The sequence below is a fragment of the Mustela nigripes genome, chromosome 11 (genome assembly GCF_022355385.1).
Source record: "Mustela nigripes isolate SB6536 chromosome 11, MUSNIG.SB6536, whole genome shotgun sequence".
In the NCBI taxonomy this organism is placed as follows: domain Eukaryota; kingdom Metazoa; phylum Chordata; class Mammalia; order Carnivora; family Mustelidae; genus Mustela; species Mustela nigripes.
The window spans coordinates 17,663,971-17,678,357 of NC_081567.1; the positions used below are offsets into that span (position 1 = coordinate 17,663,971).

A 14,387-nucleotide genomic window follows, 5' to 3' on the forward strand; every position below is an offset into this window, starting at 1 on the left:
AAATTCCAGGCCCCTGAGCTTTCTGCGCAGAGCTCTGGTTAGAAAGCTCAGCTGGTTTTTTCCATGTTGGAAAACCAGTGTTCAGTTTGATTTTAGTTCTATTTTAGTGAGAAGCTTCTTTGCAGAAAAATTTAAGATTAGAGGAAAGTGGGGCACATGGCTGGGTTAGTTGGTAGAGGATACAACTCTTGATCTGATCAATAGATAGGGCATGCGACTTTAGATCTCATAGACAGGTTGGAAAAAATCCCAGCGCTAACTGCATTCGTCAGTTGTCACATCAACCAGTGTCCAGGGTATGGTGCCCATTACCTGCTAAGCAGAAACGTTTCTCCCTGCAAAACCTGACCTGTTAGTAAGGCTTCTTTTGTTTTGATTTGTGAATAGTTTTGGCATTCAGGTCACCTTGGGGGGGAATCACTTTTTCTAAATAAAGATTGCACCTGCCCAGGCTGAGCGGTGCCCGTGGCCCCCAGCCTCAAGGGCTCTGCCCCCTCCCCACTGTCCCTCAGTGTGGACGACATCCACTTCCTGGTACTCCAGAACCTGGTCCAGAGCACGCTGGCCCTCTCGGACAGCCAGATGGAGTCCTGCCGGTCATTTCAGGTGGGTGACGGGGACCCAGCGACGGCCTCACTGCAGTGCTGTGGGGCTCGGGGCCATCAGGGCGGGGGCCGAGGGCGGCCCTCGCTCACTGTCTTCTCAGCTGTGCACTCTGGGTGGGGGAGGGTGGCCCGATTTCCCCAGAGACTCCTGTGCCCCCTTCCTCCATCTTGCAAGTGTGGGACAGGATCCGGTGACTTCCAGAAGCCCTCCCGGGCGGAGGCTGTGAGTCGAATGTAAATGCAGAATAAGAGGTCGTAGAGGAGGTGAGCCACGACAGAGCTGAGGGAGCGACGGACCTGTGCCGCGGACCTTCTGTCAGAACGTGGAGATGGCGAGCTGTTCTGAGAGCTAGAGATCACTGAGCGGGAGAGCGGCCTTTCTGCGGGCCGAGGGCTTCTCTCTCCTGAGCACATATTAGAGAGTGACACTGCTCTGTCTTGGCTGAGTGACAGTGGGAGGGAGGAAGGTGCTTCTCATCTGACCCTGTCCTGAGCCTGGGGAGCTGCTGGTATTAGCACGCATTCATGAGCACGGAAACTTGCATTTCAGAGGCGTGAAGAAGCAAGGGCCTGTGACCTCACAGCACGGGAGACTGTGGCTCCCGGCCCCCGCGGAGGGGTGTGAGGAGGGCCGGGGCCTCCCTTGTTCTTAACGACCACATTGGTCAACACGTGGGCCTGGGCCCACCCCCAGAGGCCGCGGAGCGGGTGGGAGCCTGATTAAGTGTGCTGCCGGTCTCCAGACTCGGTGTAGACAGCAGAGCACCCGGGGGAGACAGCGGGGACAGACCAGCCTCGGCACTGCCCACATGTGCAGGTGGTGCTTATTACTTTGGCCATAAGGGAGGTGAGGAAGACTTGGGGGGAAATGCAATGATTTTGGGAAAGTCCGTGGCCAGGTGTGACCACAGTCCTTGTACAGCAATGGCCGGGCCCCCGCAGACCTGAGATGGAGTGTTCATGTCTCTTCTTGGAATTCGTCACCGTGAGGTGCAGGTGCTTGTCCAGCGGTGACAGTTGGGACAGTCTAGTAGGGGGCCATGCAGTCGTCTTTGTCTTGCCGCCCGTGGTGCCACGGGGTCCTTGAGCCCTCCTTACTCACATGAAGCGCGCGTGTTTCCTAGGGAGAGGCTGGTCGTGGGGCCTCGCCAGAGCCTTGTGTGAGCCTGAACATGCCAGAGAATGAGACTGGAATGGGTGGGTGGGCCAGAAGTCCCATGATGACAGTCCCCACTCTGGCCCCTGACTCTGTCTTGTTGGACCTGAGCTTGTTTAAATAAATAAATAAATTATTATTATTATTATTATTATTATTATTATTATTTTTTACTTACTGCCACCATTGCCCATAAAAATCCCAATTTCTGACTGTACCTGTGACCCTGGAGGGCCCTTCTGGCTGTGCTCCCTAGCAAGGATTCAAGCTGGACAGGACCTCGGGAGGTCCTGCCCACCATACGAGAAAGTCCAGCCCCAGAGTTAATGGTGAAGGTCAGGTGCTTGCATCGCCCCCAGGGCCTGTTCCCTGCGGCCTGCTGCTGCTTCTCATTCTTCCAGATCCGTTTCCCGGTGGCGTCGGGCTTTGGCGGGGGAGTCAGAGGCCTCACAAGGTCAGAGGCTGTGTGTAGGATCCCGGCTGGGCCCCCTGCAGCCCCACTTTTCCGGGAGGTGCGGGGCAGGGCAGTGGGCGGCCATCTGGACCGGACTCCCTCCTTCCCTGTCCGTAGTGTGAGCAGTGTGAGCGCTCCTGCGCCGCACCAGCAGCTGTCGGGGATATGCTCTCTTGTCATTGCCTTCACACAGACGAGAAGAGCGGAAGACACCAGGCTTCCCACGAGAAGCTGGACCCCAGCTTGCACTTGGCCACAGGGCAGGAGCGGTGGCGACACAGCCAGTCTCTGGCCTCTTGCCCTCCGCCCCGTGCAGTGCTCCCTGCCTCGGGCGCGTGTGCCACAGCTGACGTGCAGGCGCTGTCTAGAGAAGTTGAGGGTGGTGTGCGGGCCTCAGACCGACGAGGCGCAGTGTGTGCGCAGACCCCCTCTGGCTCCAGGAGAACACCCGGTGTTGCCCCAGCACCCCACTGACGGCCGCTTTGGCTTCCGATCTCTGTGTCCCTCTGCAGTGGCTCAGTGGTGAGGTCACTGGGCTTGAAGGCAAGGCCTTGTTGTTGGTACCAGCCCTGCCCAGCCGTGTGGCCTTGGATGGTCCCGTGAAGTCCATGAGCCTCCGTCCTCTGCCGTTCGTGGTTCCGTGTTTGTCTGGTGTCCTTCTCTCTGATGGGGATCAGAGTTGACCGCGGATGGCGGGCCCTCCGCCCTGCACCCCCGGGAGTCGGCTCCAGCCTCCCAGCCCCTCGGCCCCGTATCAGTCCCTCCAGCACACGCGATCGGTTCCCGCTTCTGTGCACCCACGTTCTGCTCCTTCCGCCCCGGCCTTGCTCACCCTTGGCCTCGCTGTGTTGCAGACTTTCCGCCTGTACCGTGAGTATAAGGACCACATCCTCGTGAAGGCCTTCATGGAGTGCCAGAAGAGGAGCCTGGTGAACCGGCGCCGGGTCAACCACATGCTGGGCCCGAAGAAGAACCGGGCCCTGCCCTTCGTGCCCATGTCCTACCAGCTGTCCCAGACCTACTACAGGTGAGCCTCGGCGGGGCTGGGGCAGGGCGCGGCCCCCGCTTGGAGGGCAAGCCGCCTCTGGAGCGGGTGTCCGTCCGCGCCTGTGCCACTCGCTTGGGGACAAGGGCAGTGCCCTCAGTAGCCTGGGGACATGTACCGTTCTGCCGGCGGTGTTTCCCTTCCCTGTCAAGCGGGGAGAAGTGAGTGATGTACCCATGAGCCCCGCGAAAGGCACAGCGTCCTGCGGGGGCCTCGTTGGGCATTCTTAAGGCTCAGGGCCGCGCCGAGCCGTGTGTTCGGTTTGAAGCTGTCCCGTGGCTGGATTCCAGACGCTGTCCGCAGCCCCTCAGCGGTCCGAGCGGTGGTCTGGGATGCCGCAGGTTGCCCTCCGCAGCCCCAAGTCACGGGACCCTCACACCAGCCACCAGCGCGGCCGGTCTCTAAACGGCTCGGCGTGTGTTCCACCGACCGCTTGACCACACAAGGGGAAGTCTGTGAAGTAGTCCCAGGGGTTGGGCTTGCAGCTCTTGGCCTTGACGGGCCTCCTCTTTCCCGGGCTGTTCTCCTGGTCGACCTCTGATTACACTGAGGCGTGGTCAGGACGGAGCAGGAGAATGGGGCTTTCGCTTTCTCGTGCATCCCTTTGCCTGTGCGTGTAGACGCTTGGGCCTTTTTCAAACGCCCCCGCCCCGCCGGTCTCCTCGCTCCCTGGAGCACAGCCGGCTGCAGTAAAAAGAGCGGTGGCCCGGGAAGCAGAAGCGAGGCCCAGGTCTGACGAGACTGTTGGACCTTGTACCCCCAGCTCCAGCTGCCTGTCTCGGGGGGCCTTCTCTCTGACGGGGAGCTCGTTCTTGACCGCAGCATGCTTGACTGTGAGCCGCGGGCGGCGTTCACGTCCTCAAGACTTCCAGACCTAGGCCCTCGTCAGAGGCTCGTGGAAAACCAGGCTTCTGGCCAGGCCAGGCCAGGCTTGACTCCGCTGTCGCCTTGCCGAGACAGTGACGTGGACACACACGTCCCGTCGCCTCTGCACGGGCTCGGGGCTTTCCGGGGGAAAAGATGATCGTGTCAGGAAGCGCATTCGTCTTCCCCAGTCGGGCTCCCGTCTGTAGCGCCTGTTGAGGTGGAAAAGAGGGCCTGGCGGGCCTTCAGATCTGCAGCAACGCCGTAGCCCATCCCCGTGAAGGCCTCCAAAGTCCCGTCCTCGGTGTGGACCTTACCCCCTTTGTGCCCACACAGGATTTTTACGTGGCGCTTCCCGAGCACCGTGTGCACGGAGTCGTTCCAGTTCCTCAGCACAATCCTGGCCGCCGGCAAGTTGGACCAGCCTGATAATTTTTCCTTCCAAGACCAGGATACGAACAGGTCTACGAGTCACCGGGTGCCGTTCTCTCTGGACAACCCCGGCGGACACTGCGCGGCCGCCTTAACGCTTTTCTCTTTGGGCCTCATCTCTGTGGACGTCCGGATCCCGGAGCAGATTGTCGTGGTCGACAGCTCGATGGTCGAGAACGAGGTCATGAAGAGGTAAGGACGGGGCGGTCACCAGGCTTCCCGCGCGCGCGCGGAGTGTCGCCGGGGGCCTCGGGCACTGCGCTGTCCTAGGGTGTCTGCGCTTTTATTCACTCCGTCATCTGGTCTTTTATTTCTTAAGATGTTATTTATTTGAGAGAGAGAGTGTGGGCACGCGCACACACACACACAAGCAGGGAGGGGCAGAGGGAGGGGGAGAAGCAGGCTTCCCACTAAGCAGGGAGCCCGACACGGGGCTCGATCCCAGGATCCTGGGATCATGACCTGAGCTAAAGGCAGATGCTTAACTGGCAGAGCCCCCGGTCCCCCCGGTCTTGCTTCGCTCCACAAACACATACTGAGTCTGTCTCTGCTGGCACGTGAGACGGCAGATGTCAGCAGTGTGGTAGGGAGCTCCCAGGGACGGGACCTCGGATCTGGGGACTGGGGACCAGTCCAGTGCCTCGTGCTGCTGCCTCCAGGTGCGGGGGAGCCAGCAGCAGAGTTGGGGAGAGACCTAGCTGTGCCAAAGAGAGGGACCTGGCACAGTGTGGTGAGGAGGGGTGAGGCGGGAAGGTAGCTTTGGCAGAGGTTCCTTGAGGGCCTAATAGCTAAGCTGGGATTTAGTGGAACAGCAGGCAGTTTGGGGACTGAAACTGGAAGGGTCTCCTGCCAGAAGGAACTGGTGAGCATGGCCTGTGGGGAGACGGTCAGAGGAGGTGAGTCTGGAGCGGCCGCCCACCCTGCCCTTCCTAGCCAGGCGCTGTGGGTCGGGGGAGGAGGTCCGCAGGGACCACAGGCCACTGCGGAGGTTGGACCGCGGTGACCACTCTCTTGAGCCGGCAGAGGCGCTTGGCCCGTGCTCCGTCACCCAGGTCCGTGCTCTTCTCCTAGTCTGGGGAAGGACGGGGGCTTGGATGAGGACGACGACGAGGAGGAAGACTTGGATGAAGGCTCAGGAAGCAAGCGCCGGGCCATCGAGGTGAAAGCCCGCCAGGCCTCCCACACCAACTACCTGCTCATGCGGGGCTACTGCGCGCCCGGCATCGTCAGCACCCGCAACCTCAACCCCAACGACAGCATCGTGGTGAACTCCTGCCGGGTGACGTTCCGGCTCCGCCGAACCCCCCTGCCCACGCGGCTCTGGCCCACTGGTGAGTGCCGCCCGCCGACCCGGGAGCCGTCCACGGGCCAGGCCTGGCGCAGACTCCCCTCCAGGATCGGGAGCACATGCCGCCCTAGACTGCTTCGCGTGGCTCTGCCCTCTCGCTTTGAAAGAGAGGCCCTCGCTTGTTTCCGGTTTTTACACTCCTTCTGGCCCTCCTGTGGGTTACCTCTGAGACTCTGAGTAGTTTGCTTAAACCTTGCTTTCCCGGGCCCCAGATTTGAGGGTGTCTCCTTCTTCTACAGGAAATGAGACCGTTCGGGCCCCTTCCCAGCCCTGCGCGTCTCCTCCCCGTCACCTGTTGGGGTGCGTGGTGGTCCGTTAAGGTTCAAAGGCCCAGGTGGTGTTCTGTGTGGAGTTTGGCTCGGGCCAGACCTGTGACCATGGTCTTAGCAGAGCCGGCTTTTCCAACAAGCCACGCATGGCAGCCCCGGCTCGTGGAAGCTCACATGGGAGTTCAGGGTGGGGTCTCGGGGGTCCCCCAGGGTCTGAGGAGCAGTGAACACAGGAGCAGCAGGAAGGCAGGGCCCGGACAGCCCAAGTTGAGGACCCCCTCCAGCGCTCCGGGGCTCCTGTCCCCGGACCCCAGCTCTACCTTCCTGCCCTTTATCCCGGCCCCAGGGGCACATCCCCGCCGCCGGGGGCCCATGCCCCGGCTACCCAGAAGGTGACCCCTCCCTGTTGGGGCGGTGCTGAGTTAGTGTGGGAGCGTGTTCCTCCTCAGTATTGCCTGGGCCCTGGGCCGGGCTGACCCAGTCCTCCTCGTCTTCACAGTCCCTTCTCTGGAAGAGCTACCCGTGGGGATCTCCTGCCTCCCGGCCACCTTCACCAGGCTGATCCAGAGCCAGGGGACCGCCTGCAGCCTGGAGGAGTTCGTGCAGCAGGTGGAGCTGTGTGGGTACGAGCCGGGGGACGTGTGCGCTGTCCTGGAGGTGCACGGGGTCATCGCGGCCGCGGGCTGCTTTGGGGTGGACAGAGTGGAGCTGAGCCGGTGGTTCTCCGCCTTCGAGAGGACCGACGCCGAGCGCACCCGGACCTTCACAGACTACGTGCAGGTGAGCCGTGCTCGGCGTACCATGGGGTACCCTCCTGGACGCACGCTGCCGAAGAGGGGCTCGGTTTGGGGCATGTAGTGTGATTTCTTCCCAAGTTAAATGAGTTGCCAAGATTAAAAATGGGAGACTTTGCCTATAACCCAGCTTCTCTGGGACGTTAGAAGGGTTGGCACCCTCGGCCCCCGCTTCTTCAGCAGAGTAGGACGGAGCCAAGTGGGGGCATCTGCTGGGACCATGGGGCTCTCCACTTTACCTGCCCGGGTCCATTTTCACCAGGGACCCTTGAACCCAAGGAACGTAGTAACAGACGGACCCTTTAAAGCGAGTGCCGTGGGAGCCGGCCGGCCCAGCTCTGGGGGTCTGTAGTTGGAGCAGGGGACACATCACCTACTGGGGTTTTCAGACAAGTGTTCATGGGTGCAGGAGGTGAGAGCAGGGTCATGATGACTGTGCCCGTGGGGCCTCGGGAGCCCCAGGAGGTGAGCCGCGACGGGCGGGCAGCTCCCCAGGCTCCCTGCAGCCCAGCCGGGGGCCCTAGGTGACAAGCGCTTACAGCGAGCCCTCCCCGGACGTGCATGACCAGGGTATGAGTCCTGCTTCCAGGGTGTGAACTGGGGCAAATCTGAATCCTGACTGGTGGGTTTTTAAACTAGGAATAGAAAGAAAGGTGATCGCGTCGGTGCGGTTCCTCGATCAGAACAGGGACCTGGGTGACAGGGCTTGGCGTGAGGACGAGAGGAGTTACTGTCCTTCCCGTGGGGACAGTTGTGGCTTTTGCAGGACACGAGAGCACTTGCGGTGTTGAGTTCCCTGGGAGGACTCACTCACGCAGCTTTGGCTCTCAGAAGTTCGCCCCAAGCCTGGAAGGGGCAGGGCTGCCCAGGGCCACAGGTCCAGCGGGCGCCCTCCAGGCTGGAAGCCAGCCCTCGTCCTTGAGCCATCTGTCCTGATGGTGCTGGGCTTCCCGTCTGCCTGGGACGCTCAGATGCATCGGGCAAAGGAAGCAAGCGTGCGGACCCCGCGGTCCCACGCAGACCCAGCGTGTGTCCTGCTTCTCCTAGGACCTCCTGGAGCACCACCAGGTCCTGGAAGTCGGCGGCAACACCGTTCGCCTGGTGGCCATGGCCTCTGCCCAGCCCTGGCTCCTGCACTCGGTGAGGCTGAAGGGCAGAGAGGAGGATGCGTGCCCTCCGGCAACAGACCCCCAGGCCGGACCCCCGCGCAGGCCTGCCCGCGAGCACAGCCCCGTGGGGACGCTGGCTCCGCCCTCTCAGGGCCCCCGGAGCACCAAGAGGCGTGCCAGCTGCACGAGCCCTGACATGGCTGGTCAGGCCGGGGAGGCCAACCCCGAGAGTACCCACAAGCCCCCTGCCAAGAGGCCCGCGCTCCAGGATGTGCGCCTGGTCCCCAGCCCCGGGGCCCCAGCGGAAGAGGAGCCAGAACTGCCAGCGCCTGCTCTGCCAGCAGCTCCCAGGGACTCGGGTGGAGAGGAGTCTCCCCCCGGAGTACTGGGGGCCGGGCTGGAGGACCAAGAGGATGGCGGGGTTCCCAGCCCTCTAGGCCGGGAGCAGCCTCACTGTCAGGCCCAGCTTCCAGAAGGATCTGAAGACCCCAGAGGTACCGAATGAACCTGGTCTTCCATCCCACCTTCCCCTCCTGCCCATTCTCTGTCCTGGGGCCTGAGTGTCCCCCCTGAGACTGGGAACCCCAGGTTTTCCTAGCCTCAGCACTGGCGGGGGGACGGCTTGCCTCTTTCCGCTGACTGTTTCCACGAGAGGGCTTCAGGGTCTCCTGAGTGGGTCTGAGTGACGAGTGCAGGACAGGAGGGGTGGTTCTGGAAGGCGCTGGCTGCTGTGTCCTGCGAGAGGGCGCAGCGGCAGGAGCACGGGTGTCGCGCCGTCCGGATTGGCAGGCGTGCAGGGACAGACCTGCCGCGGTCTTTCCCGCGGCACAGACGCTCTCACCGTGCTCCCCGCTGGCCTCCTCCCAGGTTTTCTGAAGGCGTCTTGATTTCCTTGGGGCAGTTTCTGCCTTAGGGGTTCATGTGCGCAGCTCTGGGGTCAGGGCTTCACTTGCCTCCCCTCGTGGGGCTGCCTTGGGGCCTGGGAACGCCCCCACACACACTTGCACACCGTGGCCCGGCCCAGTCTGGTTGTGGTTGCTCGGGCCGCCCCCCCCAAGGGGTGGGCTCTGTGAGGGATGGGCTTGCTGTCCCTGTGCTCGTGGCTCTGTCCCCAGAACCCGGAAGGACGCGTCGTGCGAACGGAAGGGAAGAGACGGACTCCTTCCTCTTAGGTCGCATGTCCTTCCCCTCCTCTGTCAGGTTCGGCCGAGAGCTCTGGGGTCTGTGGCCTCTCGCAAGCAGCATGGGAAAAGTGAGTGTGTGCCCAGATCCAGGCGGCCTGGCGCGGCGCGTGGGTGCGAGGGCGGGGAGTCTGTCCCTGGGGTCCCGGCAGTGATGGTCCCGTGGAGATCTTCCCCGGTCCGGCGCGGCGGCTCTCACCCCGGGGACCTGGGAACGTGTGGGACTCCGGTTGTCCCACCTGCTGGGGCAACAAGGCAGGAGCCGTGAGGGCCGAGCTGTGGACGTCGGCAGTGGGTGGGTCCGTCTGGAACCATGGGCTTCCTGGTGTGGGGGCGCCTCCCACGCGTGTGCCCGTGTCCCTCGGTTGCTGGGGCCGTGAGCCCCGGCTCACCTGCAGCCCTCCCAGGCCCCAGTCGTGGTGGTCGGAGCCAAGCGTCCCACTGGTCCTGGGCCCTCCCGTGCCTGGAGCCTATGTAGCAGAGCAGCCGCTGGGGGCAGGGGGCACTGCCGTCTGAGACACAGGAGTAGAGCATCTGCATGGAGACCCCTGTGAGCTTGGCCTCATGGGGAGTCAGCCACGGCCCCTGGGCTGGGCTGGAGCTGGTAAATCCAGACGGCAGCGCCGGGTCCTCCCCCACGGCCGTGGTTAGGGCTGAGTGTGAGCGAGGCCCCTCAGCCGGCGGCCCTGGGCCCGGGGGTTGGGACCCCTGGTCCCAGCTGGGAAGGGAGGAGTGGAGGAGCAGGACCCCCGGCCCCACGATGGGGGCCAGTCTCCGACTGCCCCAAGCATCACGTGTCGTCCGGGGAGCCATGTCCCCTCGCCCGCCGAGCCTGATGCCCGCGTGCCACGCCCACAGGGACTGCGAGAACATCTCGTTCGTCGCCCGGCCGTGGCGCATCGTGGACGGCCACCTGAACATGCCGGTGTGCAAGGGCATGATGGAGGCCGTGCTCTACCACATCATGACGCGGCCTGGCATCCCCGAGAGCTGCCTGCTGCGCCACTACCGGGGCGTGCTCCAGCCCATCGCCGTGCTCGAGCTGCTGCAGGTGCGGCTCCCACCGAGCCTGGCCCTCACCGGGGCCCCTGCTGCGGCCTCCCAGGGCGGGGGGAGGAGGGGGTGACTGTCCAGAGAGGTCTAGGCCCGGCCTGAGAGTCCGGCGGTTCCCGTGGGTCCCTTCCTCTCGTCAGCGCCACCCTGAGCAGCGTGCCCGGTGCCGTCCGAGCCCGCCAGGCTGGCAGCTGAGCCCCTCGCCCGTCTGCCCTGGGCCCCTGCAGCCCCCACCCCTGCCCTGGGCCCCTGAGGTAGGACAGGACGGAGGACCTGGTCTGCAAGGGCGCCCGTCACCCTGGGTGTCCCTCTGTCTCTAGGGCCTGGAATCCCTGGGCTGCATTAAGAAGTGCTTGCTGAGAAAGCCGGCGGCCGTCTCTCTCTTCTCCAAGCCCCGGGTCCCCGAGGTGCAGGCGCCCTCCAGCCCGAGCGAGAGCGCCACCGTGTTCTACGAGCCCACGCTGGACTGCACGCTGCGGCTGGGCCGCGTGTTCCCCCACGAGGTCAACTGGAACAAGTGGGTCCACTTATGAGGCAAAGGCGGTCACCGTGAGCCCCTTCTCCGCCACTGGCTCCTGAGGAGGGCGTGACTCCCCCGGGGCGGGGGGCTCCACCTGGCCCCCGCATGCGCCGCACCCTACTCGGTGCGCAGGGCCATGCCTGGGCCAAGCCTCTGGCCTGGACCTCGGAGGAGGGCCTCCTGCCCGGCCGCTCTGGGGGTCTTGCCGGACCGAGGGCCCTGCTGGGTCCGCCGGGTGTTGTCAGGGAGCAGCTGCCGGAAGGCTTGGGTCCCTGCTCTTCTTTCTTGTTCCCAGGGCGTCCTAGCTGTGGCCGCAGGCACGGATCCGGCTCTCCGGCGCTGCCTGCCTTCGCCGCGGAGCTGGGGTTGTGGTGAGTCTGAGAGGCCTCCGAGGGCGTCCACCGTCAGGGAGCAGAGCGCCTTCCGCGCGGACCTCAGCGTTGTCGTCCTGTGGCCGTGAGGGGTCGGGAGCCGGCGCTGCTCGCACTGTGTTGCAGGCTCTGGGTGCTGAGGCAGAAAGGCCCAGTGCCCCCAGCGGCGGGACCTCGGCGGGGCGGGGGGGTGGGGTATGCATCACGGGTCGGGGCAGTGTGTCCTGCCACCAAAGGCCCTGGCAGGGACTGACCGCTCTCTAGGCAGGACCTCAGACCCGGAGAGGAGCCTGGGGCTCCCTTGTTGGCCTGGCAAGATGCGCGGCGGCCTCAGGGGGGTGGGGGGGGGGGGTGCCCTTCCCGTGGGCTGGGGTTGAGGAGCCGCGCGGGCCTGGGGTCGGTTTGTTTTTTTCACTTCTTCTCTCTTTTAAAAAAAACCCCTTGGCATGTATTTATTTATTTTGTAATTAAAGTGAAGTAAAATACATGTAGTTTGTGTGTTTCCTAAAGAATCTCTGATCCCCTGGGGGCCTCCCTGGTTTCGGCAGGTGCAGCCGGGAAGAGAGGCTCCAGTTAACCAAACGGAGGAGGAGGCGCCACGGCCCTGCCCACTGCCCTCAGCTGGCGCAGGCCTGGGTCTCCCGGAGACGCTCCGGCAGGTGTGCCGTGCTGCGCTGGCCCAGGACTGGGCCGGACACCGCGGGGTCACGGGCCTGTGGCCTGGGTTTGCGCGGTGGACGCTCTCTCAGGCCTGGGTTTGCGCGGTGGACGCTCTCTCCCGCCCTTTCTCTCTCTCCTGCTCTTCTTTCTTTCTTCCGTACACGTACGGAAGCTACTATTTTTTACTGCTACTGTTTTTTTTTTTAAAAATGGACATTTCACCTTTCTAAAAACGCAGACTCCATCTTGCTGAAAACGGGAGCGCTCCAGCGACAGCACATGGGGCAGTGGGGACAGGCCCCCCAGTCCGCGCTGCCCCAGGCCCAGCGTCGCGCCCGCAGCTTCTGCACCTCCCAGAAGCAGCCCGTCCGGGCATGGTCGACCCGCAGCACCCGGCCCGGCCCAGCTCAGGGCCCCGTGTTTCCGTCCTGGGGCCAGACTCCAGGGTGATGAGGGCAGGACAGAGAGCACGGGGTGGGGAGCCTGAGGGGGAGCCCCCGGCACAGCCACGACCCAGCCAAGTCTTAGCCATCATTTTCTTCCCCTCGTCTTGACTCAAGTGTAAAAAGAACACGTGTTTGGGGGATTTTTTTTTTTTTTTTTTTTTGAGATCACGTAGGATACGGGGTGTGATCTGCTTTATGAACAGAAAGTACTTCACAAAGGCTCGTTGTTCGGGAGCGCGTCACACGGCGGAAGGAAGGTCCAGTAACGGGCACCCGGTCCCAGCGCTCCCGTCTCAGAGCTGCTTTTCTCCCCTGAGAAACGGGGACGGGCTGCCTCCCCCACGGCGGACCGGAGGCACCCAAGGACTCCCAGTGTAAGCGCGCGGTAGGGTTCGGCAGCGGTTCTCTCCCGTTCTGTCCCCGTGCCTGAGGAACGATTCAGGCCAGTGCTCGCGAGATAGGACCGAGAGACGAGGGTGTCGCCCCTCCGTGGAGAGAGGCGCTTCTATGACCACGGCCCCCAGCCGGCCACTCTGTGCGAAGGTGACCTGTCCTCTCCACCCCCGCCCACCTGTGATCTGTCCACGTCTGTCTGTCCGCTTAACCCCGCAGCCATCCACCCACCCACGCATGCATGCATCCGTGATTCCGTCCATCTGTCCATCCCCCCACCCATCCGTGCATCCGTCCGCCCGTCCATCCATCCAAGGCAGTCCAGCCCTTCCAACCTCTGCACCGAGGCCTCCAGGAATCACAGCCCAGACGCGAAGGTCTGAGCACAGATGCCTTCAGGGGCCAAGCAGGCCACATAAATGAGAAGAAGGGGAGCCTCATGTTAAGTATAAATACCGGGGAGTGGTAGAGAGTGTGGGAAACTCAGGTGCGTGTCGTGGGTGCGAACATTCACACTTAGACGGACTCGCGGACCAAAGGCAGGCACGGTGAGGAGGGACACTGAGCCCAGAGGGTGCAGGTCCCGCTCACCCTGGCCTGCCACCTGCCGGAGACCGGGACTCGGCGGCCTGGACATCCGTGCCTCTGCGCTTCATGTCCCCACCCCACACCCAACTCTTTTAAAGGTTCTTACTCCTTTTTAACCCACATCAGCCACGTGGGAATGCATTCTCCTTAAAACACTTAAAACATGACAAGTAAGACTCGAGCCTCTAGGCTCCTTTCCCTCCTAAGACTTTTTTTTTTTTTTTTTTTTTGCCTTTACATACATTTCATGCACTCCTAGAAAACACGGGCCTGTGGTGCCATTTTTACATAAAATGTCCCACTGCCACCAGCCGTGTCCCTGGATTTATTCCCTTTCCCTCCAGGTCAGCACCCCACTTCCCGGTCCACCCCCACTGAGCCGCGTCCTCCGCGTCCCCAGACGCCGCCAACCTCCTGTCCGGAGCCCGCTCAGACCCTGTCCTGCCCGCTGCCGGCTCCTCCCCGGTCCCCTGCTCCCCTTCTGCCCTGACCTCTCCGCCCGGTGATCTCCGCCCCGACTTCCCCCCCACGACCCAGGCTTCTTCCCTCGGACCCTTGACCCACTTCCACCAGGGACTTGCCAGCTGCGTGCGGATGTCATTCCGTGTATAGACGTGTCTGTGCACCTAGGTGCTGCACGTACGTGCGTGTCCGTGTGGGCGTGCGTGCACACGTGTGATCTCCCGGCTCGGCGACGCCTCTCCACCCCCACCGTCCCGTGCCCTGCGCACATCCTGCCACCCATCCAGAAGTCCGCCCCGGTCGATGAAAACGCCCGTCAGTTCACCGTGCTTCCCCATCACTGTACTCCCAGGGCGGAGGGCTGCCCCTGGAAGCCGCCGGACACACAGCGCGGCCGGGTGCGGCTGCGTCGGTCCGGTTCCCGTGGTCACCAGCAGGTGGCAGCAGCAGCCCGCCGGCGCTGTTGGCGGCTCCTTCACCTCGCTCTCCGGGGGTCTGCGGCCCTGAACCAGGTTGCCGGAGTCGTTGGGCATGGAGAAGGGGGTGTGCGGCGGGGGAGGGGGACTTGTCCACGAAGATGATGATGAAACAACACTTCCTGAGCATTTGCCGCTTGCCGGGCACCATCCTTGGCACT

General features: G+C 63.2%; 1 protein-coding gene across 3 annotated transcripts in view; it reads left to right on the plus strand.

The window, feature by feature from the left end:
* The window catches only part of GTF3C1 (general transcription factor IIIC subunit 1), a 68,874-nt gene extending 57,186 nt beyond the window's left edge, over positions 1-11,688 (plus strand). For 2 of the 3 annotated variants that reach the window (XM_059415068.1, XM_059415071.1), the window contains 9 exons: positions 513-606; positions 3,070-3,242; positions 4,461-4,748; positions 5,628-5,887; positions 6,673-6,953; positions 8,015-8,570; positions 9,277-9,328; positions 10,116-10,308; positions 10,631-11,109. In XM_059415068.1, the coding sequence (XP_059271051.1) occupies positions 513-606; positions 3,070-3,242; positions 4,461-4,748; positions 5,628-5,887; positions 6,673-6,953; positions 8,015-8,570; positions 9,277-9,328; positions 10,116-10,308; positions 10,631-10,843 (2,110 nt within the window). In that variant the 3' untranslated portion in view covers positions 10,844-11,109. The other variant, XM_059415070.1, reaches the window with a different exon arrangement.
* Positions 11,689-14,387: the final 2,699 nt, after the last annotated feature.